General features: G+C 42.2%; 1 protein-coding gene and 1 non-coding gene across 3 annotated transcripts in view; both read right to left on the reverse strand.

The window, feature by feature from the left end:
- Positions 1-12,929, reverse strand: part of LOC135550477 (ubiquitin carboxyl-terminal hydrolase 32-like) — a 29,650-nt gene extending 16,721 nt beyond the window's left edge. The window contains exons 1-7 of one of the 2 annotated variants that reach the window (XM_064981325.1): positions 12,677-12,929; positions 3,452-3,579; positions 1,683-1,788; positions 1,295-1,413; positions 778-937; positions 534-665; positions 340-447 (exon numbers count right to left, since the gene is read on the reverse strand). In XM_064981325.1, the coding sequence (XP_064837397.1) occupies positions 340-447; positions 534-665; positions 778-937; positions 1,295-1,413; positions 1,683-1,788; positions 3,452-3,579; positions 12,677-12,734 (811 nt within the window). In that variant the 5' untranslated portion in view covers positions 12,735-12,929. The remainder of the gene's footprint in view (positions 1-339; positions 448-533; positions 666-777; positions 938-1,294; positions 1,414-1,682; positions 1,789-3,451; positions 3,580-12,676) is intronic. The other variant, XM_064981324.1, reaches the window with a different exon arrangement.
- trnaa-ugc (transfer RNA alanine (anticodon UGC)) lies at positions 3,859-3,934 on the reverse strand. Its single transcript has one exon. It is a non-coding gene; the product is annotated as a tRNA-Ala (tRNA).
- Positions 12,930-18,138: the final 5,209 nt, after the last annotated feature.

Raw genomic sequence — 18,138 nt, forward strand, 5'->3', positions numbered from 1 at the left:
CTGAGTACCAGGCAGTTAGCAAGTTTAGTAGGCTACTAATGACCATCGGCAGCATTAGAGTCTGAAGAAGCCTAATTACGTGACAAACGGTCACATTGAATTTGACTGCGGTCATGACTCGTGACGACCGGTGTCCCCATAACAGTCACAGGTGTGACGTCACTATGTCCAGCTGTTTTGAATCGACATAAGATATTTTAATAGAAACGCACTAACAGGCAATTCTCATATACAATTTTCTAAGTGTAAAAAAAAAACACTGGAATAGTTAATAGAAACATAGCTAAAGTAATGAAGAAATGACAAACAGCAAGGCTTAATGCTTGTGTATCCACTTACACTTCTGTCTCTCTGCCAAAGGCCCTCTGCAGCAAGCAGATAGGCCACACGAGATTTCCTTGAAATCTATGTGATTGTCCCTGTTTTCATCAAAGGCATGAAACAAACCTGGACAAAGAGAAATGTTGAAGATGGAAGTAGTAACAATTGCCTTCAAAATAAGTATCCAATAAATCAATCCTGTTTTCTCTTACCTTCACTTAGGGATGCATGAATAGGGGGAGAAACTAACGGGACAAAGGTTTCCAGGTCAAATCGGCCGGTCCGAGATTGAGCTTTCAACAGCCAGTATCGCTTCTCCAGGTCAATGATATCTGATTCCTCTACTGCAAGAGAAAAATCAATAAGTGGCATGACAAGACTAGTGATCATATCAGACCCTTAGCCTAGGCTATTGTTTAGTATATCTCCCAAAGGATCAGCATGAGCATCACTCACAGTGGGTTACTCCAGCCAAGGTCTGGTAGAAGGTGGGTGTGTCACTATCGTCTGTCAGAGTGACACACACCCCACTGGACAGGAGCCAGCGGGAGAAGGTGAAAGCATCCTTGTTCTGCAGGAGCCAGCTCTTAAATTTCTCATAATTTACCTTCTCACCCTGGCAAAGAAAATAACAAAAAGGTACAAATTATCTTTCTGTGTTAAGTAGCATTAGCAGCCCTGTGCACTTGGTTAAACAGATAAGAAAGCCTAGGTGTGCTAAGTCCTGTCAGCAGTTTACAATTAGATAAAGCATGAGGGTAGATTAGGATGTGGCATTATTGTAGTGAACAGATGTTGCAGATAAAAATAGACCTGGTAATAGAACAAAAAGGTAGCCTAATAAATAACGGGCCACTGAATGGTAATAACAGATTTGCACCCACCCTGGAGGTCATAAGTGAAACATGGCTGTCAAAAGTTGTGTTTAAAACAGTAAAATACATATTCAATCAACTAAGGCATACGAGCGGACCTCTGAGAAACACTTCCTGAGAGAAAGTGGGATCTCTCCATCCACGGTCTGCAGCATGCTTTCCATGTCCTCTCGCGTTGCATGATTGCCCGAATCGCTGGCAAACAGACTAAAAATGTCTGAAGGAGAGCCACAAAAGAAGGTTAGCTTGTTATGCAACTCAGTCACATGTGATATTTACAAGGGGATGAATCACAGAAGATATTTTTAAGAAAATAAATGACATACCACACTAAGTGTGAAGATGGTCCATTTGTTTAAACTTTGTTTAAATATTATTCTAACAGAGATCCTATTAAATTGTTTATATTATTCTGATTATTCTTGAAATTACATGGTCAACACAAACATCTCTAGTGGTTTCATAAGTCTGTCTTACAATACTCACATTTAGCTTTTTCCTCATCACGTCCTCTAGTCAAGAGAACCAGCCCAACAATGAGGTTGTTGAAGTGCAGGCCTTTAGGGGTCCCTCCGAATGAGCTGTATATCACCTAGAGATAGGGGAAGGGAGCCAGGTTGAGTTCAGGTAAACATGTCAACTCATTCATGCCCAGTCCTGACCTACTTTCATTGACAGGTTGTTTTTTGTAGAGTGAGCGCTGTCATAGAAATCTTTAAAAAAACAAACATTTTCACCATGCAAATGCAAAAGATGAAGATTAATTAGAGCTTTAAAAAAGGAGAATGTAGCTTTTTCACAACCAAATTGCAATTTTTAAAAATGTAAATGGCATGTTATAGAAGGGTACAGACACTTTTTTTGCGGCTTCCCTTGTTTGAGAAACTTACTCCAACCAGCGATTCACATCCTCATCCTTGTGGTGCAGTACAGGAGCTCAGAAAAAACATGAACAAAGGCTCCAAAAACACCCAAATATGTCCTTTTAGAAACGGGAATGGTCTCAGTATAGTGATGACGGTCTTTAGATGTTGTACACGTGAGAGTCATTCAGAACTTTATCCACAATGTTATGTCAATGTTGTTGTGACTCGAGCAATACCTCACCGTCTATCCTAACAGTAGGCTCCACAAATAATGTTCGATAGGGGAAACAGCTCGATGTGCACAAAATGGAATAAAACGATGTGGATAAAGTTCGGAATGACCATTTCCATGTATATAACATCTAAAAGACCTGTGTCACTATACTGAGAGCGTTTCAGTTTTTAAAAGGATGTATTTGTGTGTCTGGAGCATTTGTTCATGTTTTTTGAACCCCCATACTGCACAATGAGGATTTGGAATTGAATTACTGGTTGGGGTAAGTTTTTCAAAAACAAGGGAAATTGCAAAAACAAAAAGTGTCTGGACCCTTCTATAACATTCCATTTACATAAAAAAAATCTGTTAGTCACTTGGGTAACCAAAATTTGACTACTGATTAGACATACACTGAGTGTACAAAACGTTAAGAACACCTGCTCTTTCCATAACAGACTGACAAGGTGAATCCTGGTGAAAACTATGATCCTTATTGATGTCACATTAAATCCACTTAAATCAGTACAGATGAAGGGGAGGATATAGGTTAAAGGATTTTTAAGCCTTAAGACAATTGAGACATGGATTGTGTATGTGTGCCATTCAGAGCCTGATTTAAGTGCATTTGAAGGGGGTATGTAAGTAGGTGCCAGGCGCACCGGTTTGTTTCAAGAACTGCAACGATGCTGGGTTTTTCCTGGTCAACAGTTTCCCCTGTGTATCAAGAATGGTCGACCACCCAAAGGACATCCAGCCAACTTGACACCTGTGGGAAGCATTGGAGTCAACATGGGCCAGCATCCCTGTGGAACGCTTGACACCTTGTAGAGTCCATGCCCCGCCGAAAGGAAGCTGTTCTGAGGGCAAAAGTTATGCTCAACATAATTTCACTGTCAAGCATAAGTGAAATTATGAATGCTCTGACTTGCAGGACCACATTCCAAAAGCTGTTCGGAAGATTCAAGCCCGTTTGCTGCTAATGTGAACTAACATTGGAAGAGCACAATAGGCTACAATCCATCCCATCAGACTGGGGCCCTCTATTGGTTTAAATATCAAATTAAAAGTATTTATACAGCCCTTCTTACATCAGCTGATATATCAAAGTGCTGTACAGAAACCCAGCCTAAAATCCCAAACAGCAAGCAATGCAGGTGTAGAAATAGGCTCACCTCAGCAACCCTGGGTGGTACGACATCTCCCAGCACCTCCCTGAGGAAGCACTGCTGGCTCATATAACAGGACAGGCCACTGGTCCTGCGGAAGGCATCCTTCAGACGCTGGAGCTCCACATCAGTGACTGGGAGGAATAGAGAAACCGTAAGTGTTTAGAAAATATAATCGCTTTTCTGTAAATGAAACATGGACTATGGTTATGGCAGAGCATCAAACCATGATCACCAATACAAGCAAAGGCTATCTGCTTAACTCCTTTACCCCAACCCACAACCACCATGGCTGTTAAATTGTATTACAATAGCTACCAACATAACTAATATAATATATATATCCCATTTAGCAGACGCTTTTGTCCAAAGCGACTTACAAGTCGGCTGGGGCCACTACTTTTACATATGGGTGGTCCCAGTGGGAATCGAACCCACGACGCTTGGCGTTGCAAGCGCCATGCTCTACCGACTGAGCCACACAGGACCCAAAACAAACAGACTTTTCAGGTAGCCTACTGGTTAGAGCATTGGACCAGTAAGCAAAAGGTTTTTGGATCACATCACCGAGCTGACGAGATAAAAATATATCGTTCTGCCGCTGAACAAGGGGTAGGCCATTACTGTAAATAAGAATTTTTTAACTTACTTGCCTAGTTAGGTTAAATAAAATAGTAGCCGATGCAAGTACTTGAAGCAAACATTGAAAAACAATCTTTCTTGTGAACAAAACAAAGGTAAATAACCAAGAAACACAATAAAGTCTCACTTTTGTACTTGCGTAAATTAGACCAACTTTTATGCATGTGCACAGCGCTTCTAAAAATGTACCTTCAGCCCATCTATCAGTGCACACAGCTCCCCAGCCAGGCAGTGTTGCTGCGCGTTGCACAAGGTAGGATATATATCATATGATTAGTATTTGTGTGAGATTCACTACCAGCTACGAAACAAAACGACACTTTGAAAACAGCTACTGCTGCATTAATTTAGCTATAAAATGTGTACTTGACTTATTGACTGCAGGTGAAGCCCTGACCACCTACCAACGTGGCTGGTGAAATAGACATCTGACCCATCAATGCCAAAATCTACTCGCATTTGGCAGGGGTTAATTTTAGGCCCTGTAACTGATCAATAATTGTAGGAAGATGCATCTCTGCAACCCAAAGGAAATGGCAAAATTACTAATAACCGACGGTTATGGATGAAGACTGTCATGAAAATAACATAACCGTAAAATAAATAAATAAATAAATAAATAAATGTATATATATATTACATACAGTGCCTTGCGAAAGTATTCGGCCCCCTTGAACTTTGCGACCTTTTGCCACATTTCAGGCTTCAAACATAAAGATATAAAACTGTATTTTTTGTGAAGAATCAACAACAAGTGGGACACAATCATGAAGTGGAACGACATTTAGATTTGGAGATTTGGATAATATCATTTGGATATTTCAAACTTTTTTAACAAATCAAAAACTGAAACATTGGGCGTGCAAAATTATTCAGCCCCTTTACTTTCAGTGCAGCAAACTCTCCAGAAGTTCAGTGAGGATCTCTGAATGATCCAATGTTGACCTAAATGACTAATGATGATAAATACAATCCACCTGTGTGTAATCAAGTCTCCGTATAAATGCACCTGCACTGTGAGTCTCAGAGGTCCGTTAAAAGCGCAGAGAGCATCATGAAGAACAAGGAACACACCAGGCAGGTCTGAGATACTGTTGTGAAGAAGTTTAAAGACGGATTTGGATACAAAAAGATTTCCCAAGCTTTAAACATCCCAAGGAGCACTGTGCAAGCGATCATATTGAAATGGAAGGAGTATCAGACCACTGCAAATCTACCAAGACCTGGCCGTCCCTCTAAACTTTCAGCTCATACAAGAAGAAGACTGATCAGAGATGCAGCCAAGAGGCCCATGATCACTCCGGATGAACTGCAGAGATCTACAGCTGAGGTGGGAGACTCTGTCCATAGGACAACAATCAGTCGTATATTGCACAAATCTGGCCTTTATGGAAGAGTGGCAAGAAGAAAGCCATTTCATAAATATCCATAAAAAGTGTCATTTAAAGTTTGCCACAAGCCACCTGGGAGACACACCAAACATGTGGAAGAAGGTGCTCTGGTCAGATGAAAGCAAAATTGAACTTTTTGGCAACAATGCAAAACGTTATGTTTGGCGTAAAAGCAACACAGCTCATCACCCTGAACACACCATCTCCACTGTCAAACATGGTGGTGGCAGCATCATGGTTTGGGCCTGCTTTTCTTCAGCAGGGATAGGGAAGATGGTTAAAATTGATGGGAAGATGGATGGAGCCAAATACAGGATCATTCTGTAAGAAAACCTGATGGAGTCTGCAAAAGACCGGAGACTGGGACGGAGATTTGTCTTCCAACAAGACAATGATCCAAAACATAAAGCAAAATCTACAATGGAATGGTTCAAAAATAAACATATCCAGGTGTTAGAATGGCCAAGTCAAAGTCCAGACCTGAATCCAATCGAGAATCTGTGGAAAGAACTGAAAACTGCTGTTCACAAATGCTCTCCATCCAACCTCACTGAGCTCGAGCTGTTTTGCAAGGAGGAATGGGAAAAGATTTCAGTCTCTCGATGTGCAAAACTGATAGACATACCCCAAGCGACTTACAGCTGTAATCGCAGCAAAAGGTGGCGCTACAAAGTATTAACTTAAGGGGGCAGAATAATTTTGCACGCCCAATTTTTCAGTTTTTGATTTGTTAAAAAAGTTTGAAATATCCAATAAATGTCGTTCCACTTCATGATTGTGTCCCACTTGTTGTTGATTCTTCACAAAAAAATACAGTTTTATATCTTTATGCTTGAAGCCTGAAATGTGGCAAAAGGTCAAAGTTCAAGGGGGCCGAATACTTTCGCAAGGCACTGTGTGTGTGTGTGTGTGTATATATATATATATATATATATATATATATACACATACACGCAGAGTCAAAAGTTTCCACATGTACTCATTCAAGGGTTTTTATTTGTACTATTTTCCACATTATAGAGTAGCCCTTACACAGGTGCCAGAATAACAACCTATCCCTCAACGTAACCAAGACTAAGGAGATGATTGTGGACAACAGGAAAAGGAGCACCGAGCACGTCCCCAATGTCATCGACGGGGCTGTAGTGGAGCAGGTTGAGGTCTTCAAATTCCTTGGTGTCCACATCAACAACAAACTAGATGGGTCCAAACACACCAAGACAGTCGTGAAGAGGGCACGACAAAGCCTATCGAGAGCATCACTGCCTGGTACGGCAATTGCTCGGTCTCAGACAGCAAGGCACTTCAGAGGGTAGTGCGTACGGCCCAGTACATCACGGGGGCAAAGCTGCCTGCCATCCAGGACCTCTACACCAGGCGGTGACTGTTCTCTCTACTACCGCATGGCAAGCGGTACCGGAGTGCCAAGTCTAGGACAAAAAGGCTTCTCAAGAGTTTTTACCCCCAAGCCATAAGACTCCTGAACAGGTAAACAAATGATTGTCCGGACTATTTGCATTGTGTGCATCCCCCCAAACACCTCTTTTAAGCTGCTGCTAATCTCTGTTTATCTTATATGCATAGTCACTTTAACTATCCATTCATGTACATACTACCTAAATTGGCCCGACCAAACAGTGCTCACGCACATTGGCTAACCGGGCTATCTGCATTGTGTCCCACCACCCGCCACCCCTCTTTTTAATCTTCTGCTACTCTGTTCATCATACACTGCTCAAAAGAGTAAAGGGAACACTTACACAACACAATGTAACTCCAAGTCAATCATACTTCTGTGAAATCAAACTGTCCACTTCGGAAGCAACACTGATTGGCAATAGATTTCACATGCTGTTGTGCAAATAGAATAGACAACAGGTGGAAATTATAGGCAATTAGCAAGACACCCCCAATAAACGAGTGGTTCTGCAGGTGGTGACCACAGACCACTTCTCAGTTCCTATGCTTCCTGGCTGATGTTTTGGTCACTTTTGAATGTTGGCGGTGCTTTCACTCTAGTGGTAGCATGAGACGGAGTCTACAACCCACACAAGTGGCTCAGGTAGTGCAGCTCATCCAGGGTGGAACATCAATGCGAGCTGTGGCAAGAATATTTGCTGTGTCTGTCAGCGTAGTGTCAAGAGCATGGAGGCGCTACCAGGAGACAGGCCAGTACATCAGGAGAAGTGGAGGAGGCCGTAGGAGGGCAACAACCCAGCAGCAGGACCGCTACCTCCTCCTTTGTGCAAGGAGGAGCAGGAGGAGCACTGCCAGAGCCCTTCAAAATGACCTCCAGCTGGCCACAAATGTTCATGTGACTGCTTAAACGGTCAGAAACAGACTCCATGAGGGTGGTATGAGGGCCCGACGTCCACAGGTGGGGGTTGTGCTTACAGCCCAACACCGTGCAGGACGTTTGGCATTTGCCAGAGAACACCAAGATTGGTAAATTCGCCACTGGCGCCCTGTGCTCTTCACAGATGAAAGCAGGTTCACACTGAGCATGTGACAGACATGACAGTCTGGAGACACCGTGGAGAACATTCTGCTGCCTGCAACATCCTCCAGCATGACCGGTTTGGCGGTGGGTCAGTCATGGTGTGGGGTGGCATTTCTTTGGGGGGGGCCACACAGCCCTCCATGTGCTCGCCAAAGGTAGCCTGACTGCCATTGGGTACCGAGATGAGATCCTCAGACCCCTTGTGAGACCATATGCTGGTGCAGTTGGCCCTGGGTTCCTCCTAATGCAAGACAATGCTAGACCTTATGTGGCTGGAGTGTGTCAGCAGTTCCTGCAAGAGGAACGCATTGATCCTATGGACTGGCCCGCCCGTTCCCCAGACCTGAATCCAAATGAGCACATCTGGGACATAATGTCTTGCTCCATCCACCAACGCCACGTTGCACCACAGACTGTCCAGGAGTTGGCGGATGCTTTAGTCCAGGTCTGGGAGGAGATCCCTCAGGAGACCATCCGCCACCTCATCAAGAGCATGCCCAGGCGTTGTAGGGAGGTCATACAGGCACGTGGAGGCCACACACACTACTGAGCCTCATTTTGACTTGTTTTAAGGACATTACATCAAAGTTGGATCAGCGTGTAGTGTGGTTTTCCACTTTAATTTTGAGTGTGACTCCAAATCCAGACATCCATGGGTTGATAAATTATCAATGGAAATTAAATGTATGTGTGATTTTGTTGTCAGCACATTCAACAATGTAAAGAAAAATGTATTTAATAAGAATATTTCATTCATTCAGATCTAGGATGTGTTATTTTAATGTTCCCTTTTTTTTGAGCAGTGTATATGCATAGTCATGAACGATACCTACATGTACACACTACCTCAATAAGCCTGACTAACATGTGTCTGTATATAGCCTTGCTACTCTTTTTTCAAATGTCTTTTTACTGTTGTTTTATTTCCTTTACTTACCTACACCACACACACACACACACAACCTTTTTTTTCCTCGCACCATTGGTTGGAGCCTGTAAGTAAGCATTTCACTGTAATCATCTCTCCACTTCGAACGATCACAACTCCCAGAGTGGCGGGGCACGTGCACATCCATGCCTCCTCCTCCACCTGTTGTATTCGGCGCACGTGACAAATAAACTTTGATTTGAAGATGCGTTGGGTCATTGTCCTGTTGAAAAAGAAATCATAGTCCCACAAAGCTCAAACCAGATGGGATGGCTTATCATTGCAGAATTCTGTGGTAGTCATGCTTGTTAAGTGTGCCTTGAATTCTAAATAAGTCAGACAGTGGCACAAGGAAGACACCCCCACACCATCACACCTCCTCCTCCATTCTTCACGGTGGGAACCACACATGCGGAGATCATCCTTTCACCTACTCATCGTCTCACAAAGAATCTCAAATTTGGACTCATCAGACCAAAGGACAGATTTCCACCAGTCTAATGTGCATTGCTCGTGTTTCTTGGCCCAAGCAAGTCTCTTCTTATTATTGGTGTCCTTTAATAGTGGTTTCTTTGCAGCAATTCGACCATGAAGGCCTGAGTCGCACAGTCTCCCCTGAACAGTTGATGTTGAGATGTGTGTTATTTGAATTCTGTGAAGCATTTATTTGGGCTGCAATTTCTGAGGCTCTGCAGCAGAGGTAACTCTGGGTCTTCCTTTCATGTGGCGGTCCTCATGAGCCAGTTTCATCATATCGCTTGATGGTTTTTGCAACTGCACTTGAAGAAACCTTCAAAGTTCTTGAAATTTTCCAGATTGAATGACATGTCTTAAAGTAATGATGGACAGTTGTTTCTCTTTGCTTATTTGTACTGTTCTTGCCATAATATGGACTTGGTCTTTCACCAAATAGGGCCATCTTCTGTATAACACCCCTACCTTGTCGCAACACAACTGATTGGCTTAAACACATTAAGAAGGAATGAAATTCCACAAATTAACTTTTAACAAGGCACACCTGTTAATTGAAATGCATTCTAGAAAACTACCTCATGAAGCTTTGAGAGAGAATGCCAAGAGTGTGCAAAGCTGTCAAGGCAAAGGGTGGCTCCTTTGAAGAATCTCAAATATATATTGATTTGTTTAACGCTTTTTGTTACTACATAATTCCATCTGTTATTTCATAATTCTGATGTCTTCACTATTATTCTACAATGTAGAAAATAGTACAAATAAAGAAAAACCCTGGAATGAGTACGTGTCCAAACTTTTGACTGGTACACTATATATATATTTATTTTAGTTATTTAACTAGGCAAGTCATTTAACAAATTCCTATTTACAATGACAGCCTACTGGGGAACAGTGGGTTAACTACCTTGTTAATCTAAATAAATTTGGCTGTATGTATTTTTAGATATAGGCCTATTATAAATGTGTATTGTTGATGCGTCACCATATTTATTGCAAAAAGAAGTACATAACTTGAAGCTACATATTATTTTGACAGAGGTAATGAACTTTCCATTGATCAGCACAGCAATTGATAAAACAGAACCATGTTTGAAACACAAGTGATTCTGAGCTTAATTCAATATTACACAGGTAAGCCAGCAGTTACAGAAATCAGGAATGCAGGCAGGCTCTATCTGAGCTACTGTGTCCAACACACCACCACTTTCTGTTATGATGGGCATGATGGGCAACTACTGAACAAAAAAAAGGATGTTATTATGATTACATGTTTTGCTAAAATAAAGGTTTAAGGAAATAAAGGCAGGCACCACAGTACTACAAGACAAAACAGCTCAATCAAGCCTGATGGTATTGTAAGTATAAAAGCAAAGCTTGCATTCATTTAATTTTAAAAAATATAAAAAAGTAGCGTAATGGGATAATGTCATACTGTGGTGTGTGAAGAATCCAATACTGTACCTTGTATGCTGTACAAATCACATTATTGTGGAAGCAACTCCTCTAAGTGTTCCAATTGGGCTGTTTGAGAAGGTTTGAATTCTAAGCAACCTGCCTACTCATACGTAATTTGAAGCACAATACCAACATAGCGAATGTAGTAGGTCAAAGCAGTGTGCTAGAAAACTTGGTATAGCATGGGTGGAATAGACATTGTGGTGCTCATGTGAATTTCCTTTCTTTTTCATCTTCAGACCAATGACTATTCTTACTTAACTTTTTTTTTTTATCTTCATGAATATGATAAAATGAAACATTGGCACAGCACCAGACAGACAACATCAACGATACAGTACTGGCAGACACACACATACACCATCATCGTCAGTATAGCTACTACTAGTTAGCTCTGTCAGCTCTAACTACCGGTAGGGCACTAGTGGTGCCTCGGTCTAAGTCATGCATCTCAGTGCTAGAGGCATCACTACAGACCCTGGTTTGATCCTGGGCTGTATCACAACTGATTGGGAGTCCCATTGGGCGGCGCACAATAGACCCAGTGTCATCCGGGGTCGGGTTTAGCAGGGGTAGGCCATCATTGTAAACAATAATTATTTCTTGACTGACTAGTAAAATACAAATAAAAACAATTATAAGATGGCCTTACAGGTCCCTGATTGCACAGTTGCTGTTCCAGCGCTAGGCTAGGCCTGAATATCATAACATACCATACCATGAATATGATAAATTGCAAACTTAGAGCACCAGAAAGACACAGGGTTTGTTGATAAATGCACTCTGGCTATCTTCGCACTACACACACACGTACATTGTAATATTGTTGCATGGTGGTATTATATATCTACAATGCAAAATGTATAGTGGTGTAACTATGTTATATGATGTACTGTTTTATATGTAATGTAAGTGCCTTGGAACCCAGGAAGAGTCGGGGATCCCTAATAAATACAAATACTCCAATTTAAAAGCACTTTTGTCCGAGTGTGCCAGAGCGCAGAATAACAGACTTAATGATTAACGCCCAACACCCGTTGAATATGACTATTGCCAGTAAACGTATGCAAAGAAACGTTATTAAATTGACAATGTATCGCAGTGCTAGCTGTGCCACTAGAGATTCTGGGTTCGAGTCGAGGCTCTGCGGTGACCGGCCGCGACCGGGAGACCCAATTGGCCTAGTACCAACGGTTAAGCTGGGTTGCATTTCGGAGGACGCACGGCTCTCGACCTTCGCCTCTCGAGTCCGTACGGGAGTTGCAGCGATGGGACAAGACTGTAACCATTTGGATACCACGAAATTGGGGAGAAAACGGGTGAAATTGACAATGTCAACAAACAGCTAGCGTTAGCCTCTCAGTGCAGCTGCTACTTGGTGGTGTCATTCATGCACTTCTAGATGACAGGGCACTGACAGTTACTGTACACAGCTAGCTGTGAAAATAAGCTCTAGGCCTTATTTTCCGGTCGTTGGCCTCTCCCCAATACCTATGTCATCATCAACCTATCCTGATCCCGAGGGCAGCACTTTAACGTACATCTTTAGGGTAAAAAAATTATAATAATAGTATGTAAACTAACTAACCGCAGTACTGCGTCTTATTACCGTTAATGCTAGCCTGAAGCTAGCAGTACTAGCTACCCATTTGAATTAAACCTTAGTCCACTAACGTTAGCTAGTTAATTGCCTGCCCTAACGTTAGCTAGCTAGTAACGTTAGCAACGTATTACTCATCCAACAGAGCTAGCATAAACGAAGTTAGCCAGCTAGCTAATGAATCTAACGCTAATGTTGACAGCTAGCTAGCCAAGGTTAGCAAATGGTCAATTATGTTTACCTCTGTTGATAGCCTCGTCATACGAAAGGAAACCTATCCTTGACTCTTTGGCTCCCATGTTTTCCTCATTTCATAGCAGCAGCCTTACAAATATAAAAGGCAGCTAGCAACTGCTTTGTTCATTTAACTAGCTTGTACACTGCGGTCGAAACTATCTAATAATGTCTTGGGAGCCTTGCGTATACCGAAGCTTTGCCGATGCCTCTTCGACTAAAAGTCACGTGATCACCTGTCAAGGCCAATAGTATCCAGCTGCAGCCCCGCAGAAGGCAGTGACTATTGCCGCGTTCAAAACAACTGGGCCCTCGGATAACTAAATCAGCGTTTTCAAGACCACTGGGAGCTCGGGGAAAAAACGATATTTCTAAAGCTTCGACTTTCCAACCTGAAGATCACAGAATTCATGATTGACCTCGGTTATTTTCGAGTTCCTATTTGTCTTGAAAACACCATAAAACTAGCTTGTCACTAAATCAATACTCATCTATTGTCCGTGGTTAATCCCTACCACATAGATGTGAATTTTTATTTCCTAGATTCCTTTCCTTGCTCCCTTGCATTTCCTAATTTCATTTTCTTCTTCCTTTCCTTTCCTCTCTACTGGTCATAAAATATATCCCATTTAGCAGACGCTTTTGTCCAAAGCGACTTACAAGTCGGCTGGGGCCACTACTTTTACATATGGGTGGCCCCAGCGGGAATCGAACCCACGACGCTTGGCGTTGCAAGCGCCATGCTCTACCGACTGAGCCACACAGGACCCATAGTTAATCTCAACCACATACATGTAAACACCTTTTCTTTCTTGAAATTAATTTCCTCTCCAATCCTAGCTTCCTCTCCTCCTTCCAAATCTCTCTTTCCTTATCTCCTTACCTTTCCTAGTTAATTTTTTCCTTTCCTAGCTCCCTTGTCCTAGCTTCCTTTCCTTTTTTCCTTTTCTCGCTCCATTTCCTTTCCTGGTTCCCTTTCTTTTCCTCTTTTCCTAGCATCCTTTTCTTTCCTAGCTTCCTTTCCTCCTTTCCTAGCTTCCTCAACTCCATCCCTAGTTCCCTTTCCTTATCTCCTTTCCTAGCTAATTTCCACCTTTCCTAGCTCCCTTTCCTTGTTCCTTTTCCTTCTTCCCTTTCTTCCAAAATTTTCTTTCCTAGATTCCTTTTCCTTGCTCATTTTTTTGTCCTTTCCACTCTCCTGTCCTTTCCTAGCACCCTTCTTTTCCTCCTTTCCTAGCTTCTTTCCTAGATTCCTTTCTTTCCCTATCTCCTTTCTTTTCCTAGCTTCCTTTCCTTCTTTCCTGGCTTCCTATTCTCCCCTACCCCCATTTCCTCGCTCCCTTCCCAATCTCCCTTTCTTTATCTCTATTTTCCTAGCTCCTTTCCTCCTTTCCTAGCTCCCTTTCCTTGCTTCCTTTTCTCTTTCCTTTAATTTCCTCATTTTATTTCCTAGAACCCTTTCCTTTCCTTATTTCATAGTTGACAGGACGAGCAGCTGGCGAGAGCCTATTGGCTCGTTCTTACAAGCCTGGGCAGTTCCAAATCAAGCAAGTATTTTTATATTTCCATTAGGGAGCGCCTACTCTGTGAAGTGCGCATGTGCAATAACTCAATTCGCCCTTGCACTGATTCTGAACAACATCCTTTTTTATTTGTTTATATATATAAAATTATTATTTTACTTTTGCATATTGTAAGGTGTACAAAACTTAGTCAACTCTGTTGGCAACAAATGTTCGTTTTGGGAACAGAAAACTGTTTTGAAATCAAATGTTTCATCGATGAGAAAATGAGCAGAAAGTCGGCGAAAATCCTTCTAGTTCCATCTTCTCTCACAGCCGACCACTGGGCTTCCTCTTATCACCATATTTGGTGGTGAGTGGAATCACCAGCAGGATACTTCAGATCTATAAATCCGATTAAACATCTGGCTCATTCTATTTGTGCCACGACTAGTAGTTAGGAAAGGAAGAAGGGAGCGAGGTAAGAAGGAAAGGGACATATTTTCCTTCCCTGAATTAGGAAAAGATGAAAGGATGCTAATAAAGTAGGAAGGAAGCTAGGAAAGGATGATTATTAAAGGGAAATTACTATTTTACCGTTCAATTTAAACGGGGTGGGGACGTCCCAAGGATCCCGGACAGCAAGGACCGAAAAAAAAGAGTTCACATGTATGTGGTGAAAAAAAGAGTTCACATGTATGTGGTAAGGATTATAACCACGGCCAGTAGATGGCGATAGTATTGGTTAAGTGACAGGCTAGTTTAAGTTACAGGCTACTACGGGGCTGCAACTGGATGCAGTTCATCAAAGCCCTTGAAATGTTTCAGCAAGTTTACATAATCAAGACTTACTGACTTTAGTAAGTTTGTGTTATTGCCAAAGAATAACCGACACAGATTCATAATGTACAAACAAGTTTAATATCATTTAATGGTGGTGCATTGCGTTACACAAGCCAAATAACGTTCATCTATCCATAAAAAAGCGCACTGTGGCACTAATGATGATGTCGACGTTTACATGTATCTTTTCATTCATAGACATGTCAATATTCCTTCATCTTTTCAGAGCTTTGTAAAACGTTAATGAAAAAATGTACAAAAACACAGTAGTGTTGATATGAAACAAAAGGAGATTACTGAAAGTCCTTTCATTTCATATTGTTTGTGCAATTTCATTTAAAGATTCCATCCTATGACAGAATAATGGGCTGACCTGTTGCCATCTGTTAAAATTTAGGGGGTACTGCTGAAGGCAGTACATAAAATGAAATTTATTTACATGTTCTCAGTACACACATTCCTCCAATTTCCTCTTACCTTTCTGGGTAGCCATGGATGTCATGATGAACAACCACTAAAGCCACTCTTACTAGAGGACTGTATCCACAACTATGCAGCAGGCAGTACTTCACGCAGTATACAATAAATACAATATCTCAAAAGATGAATGCACACCACAGTTCTTTAAAAACTCTGATACAGCATGTATGGAATATCTGCATATCTGCAATCTAGTTCTGCAAATACTTCTCTCAGAGTCATACCTAAACTCAAAATGTGTGTGTGTGTAACCTCTTTTAAAAACAGATTTAGGGCCAGTTTCACAGACCAAGATTAAATGACTCCAGGAGTTGGCCAAATTACCTTTCGATAATAAAGACCATAAAATTTCAAGAACATTGTTTAACTAACTATGGATGAAATACAGGGTAGTTTCTGATGCAAACCGTTTAAAATGAAGTTTAGCCATAACAGTAGTCATAGTCAAAAGTACAATTTAGTCCAAGAGTGGGCTTAAAGTAGGTCTGTGAAACTTGCCCATAGTTATACTTCCAGAATTAGACCATTTTCTATTTACATGGGAGTTTCAGAGTGAGCAACGGTTAAAATGTTAGTGTGGAAATAAATGTGCTTTACAAAAGGCTTGCGCCTTGCAATGCATGTGAGGATATAGACAGCACGTAGTAAAAACTAAATAAAAAAGCTACATGGGCTGCATTTGCTCCAGTTTCAGTGGAAAACATGTCTCGAAGTGATCAACTCTCAATAGATGTTCCACCTATAACATACAAAGATGAAACTCCTGATTGAGATGCTATGCCTTGTTCCAGAGAGACGTCTTCAATGAATCTTTTAGCAGTCTTGCTGACACTGACAGACGTAAAGGCCAGGGGGGGGGGGGGGGCTCAGCCCCAAATTCATGTGTGCAGCAATCACAAATACCATCAGATATTCAGACCCAAACAGTAACATTCACCAGAAACAATTAAAGCCTTGTAAACAAAACCAGGGACATAAAGACAACCATATACCAGTCACCACAGTTTACGAGGAGGTGGAAAACTTTTTGGAACATTCAATTTCTTAAATCTAAAATGGTTTTTATTTTCAGATGTACACAGGCAAAGCACTTGGGGGTAAAAGGGTTGAAATTTGAGAATGTCCATTTGCTTCACCTGTTCAGATTTTAAGATGTCTTGTCCCTTGATCTGCCTCAGAACGGCCTTCCCTGTCGTCTTCTGTCTCTAAGCTTGAACTCGGTTCATCCTAATTCATCACCCATGGTGCAATACTTTTCACAACTAAGCTGTTGAGTCAAGCTGGCTGACAAACAGTGCTGGCGGTCTTCCCTCAGAAGGACTGGGTGTCCTTGATTTGAGGACAACATGATCAGTCTTAGCTTGAAGAGACAATACATGGCCAAAAGTATGTAGACATCTGTTCGGACATCTCGTTCCAAATTCATGGGCATTAATATGGTCTCCCCTTTGCTGCTATCACAGCCTCCACTCTTCTGGGAAGGCTTTCCACTAGATGTTGGAAAATTGCTCCGGGGACTTGCTTCCATTGAGCCACAAGAGCATTAGTGAGGTCGGGCAATGATGTTGGGCGATTAGGCCTGGCTAGCAGTTGGCGTTCCAATTCACCCCAAAGGTGTTCGATGGGGTTGAGGTCAGGGCTCTGCGCAGGCCAGTCAAGTTCTTTCACGCCAATAAATACCTTGCTTTATGCACGGGGGCATGCCGAAACTGGAAAGGGCTTTCCCAAACTGTTGCCACAAAGTTGGAAGCACATTATCATCTAGAATGTCATTGTGTTCTGTAGCGTTAAGATTTCCCTTCACTTGAACTAAGGGGCCTGCCCGAACCACGAAAAACAGCCCCAGTTCATTATTCCTCCTCCACCAAACTTTACAGTTGGCACTATTCATTGGGGGCAGGTAGTGTTCTCCTGGCATCCACCAAACATAGATTAGTCCGTCGGACTGCCAGATGCTGAAGCATGATTCATCAATCCAGAGAACTCGTTTCCACTGCTCCAGAGTTCAATGGCGGCGAGCTTTACACCACGCCAGCCAACGCTTGGCATTTGCGCATGGTGATCTTAGGCTTGTATGCAGCTGCTCGGCCATGGAAACCCATTTCATGAAGCTTAATTTGACGAATCTCCCGACGAACAGCTCGTGCGGACGTTGCTTCCAGAGGCAGTTTGGAACTCGGTAGAGAGCGTTGCAACCAAGGAGATGATTTTTATGCACTACACCCTACACTCCTGTTCTGTGAGCTTGTGTGGCCAACCACTTAGCAGCTGAGCCGTTGTTGCCCCTAGACGTTTCCACTTCACAATAACAGCACTTACATTTGACCATAGCAGCTATAGCAGGGCAGACATTTGACAAACTGACTTGTTGGAAAGGTGGCATCCTACGATGGTGCCACATTGAAAGTCAGAGCTTTTCAAAATTACTGCCAATGTTTGGCCTTTGAGATTGCATGGCTGTGTCCTTGATTTTATACACCTATCAGCATGGGTGTAGCTGAAATGGCCAAATCCACTTATTTGAAGGGATGTCCCCATAATTTTGGCCATGCAGTGCATGTCAGGTTAAACATGTGACCTTCCTGTCTCTGTCATGTGTCGGCATATGGAAAGGAAGCATGCTAATAACCAGAGCAAGAGCACC

The sequence above is a fragment of the Oncorhynchus masou genome, chromosome 12 (assembly GCF_036934945.1).
Source record: "Oncorhynchus masou masou isolate Uvic2021 chromosome 12, UVic_Omas_1.1, whole genome shotgun sequence".
NCBI classification, from domain to species: domain Eukaryota; kingdom Metazoa; phylum Chordata; class Actinopteri; order Salmoniformes; family Salmonidae; genus Oncorhynchus; species Oncorhynchus masou.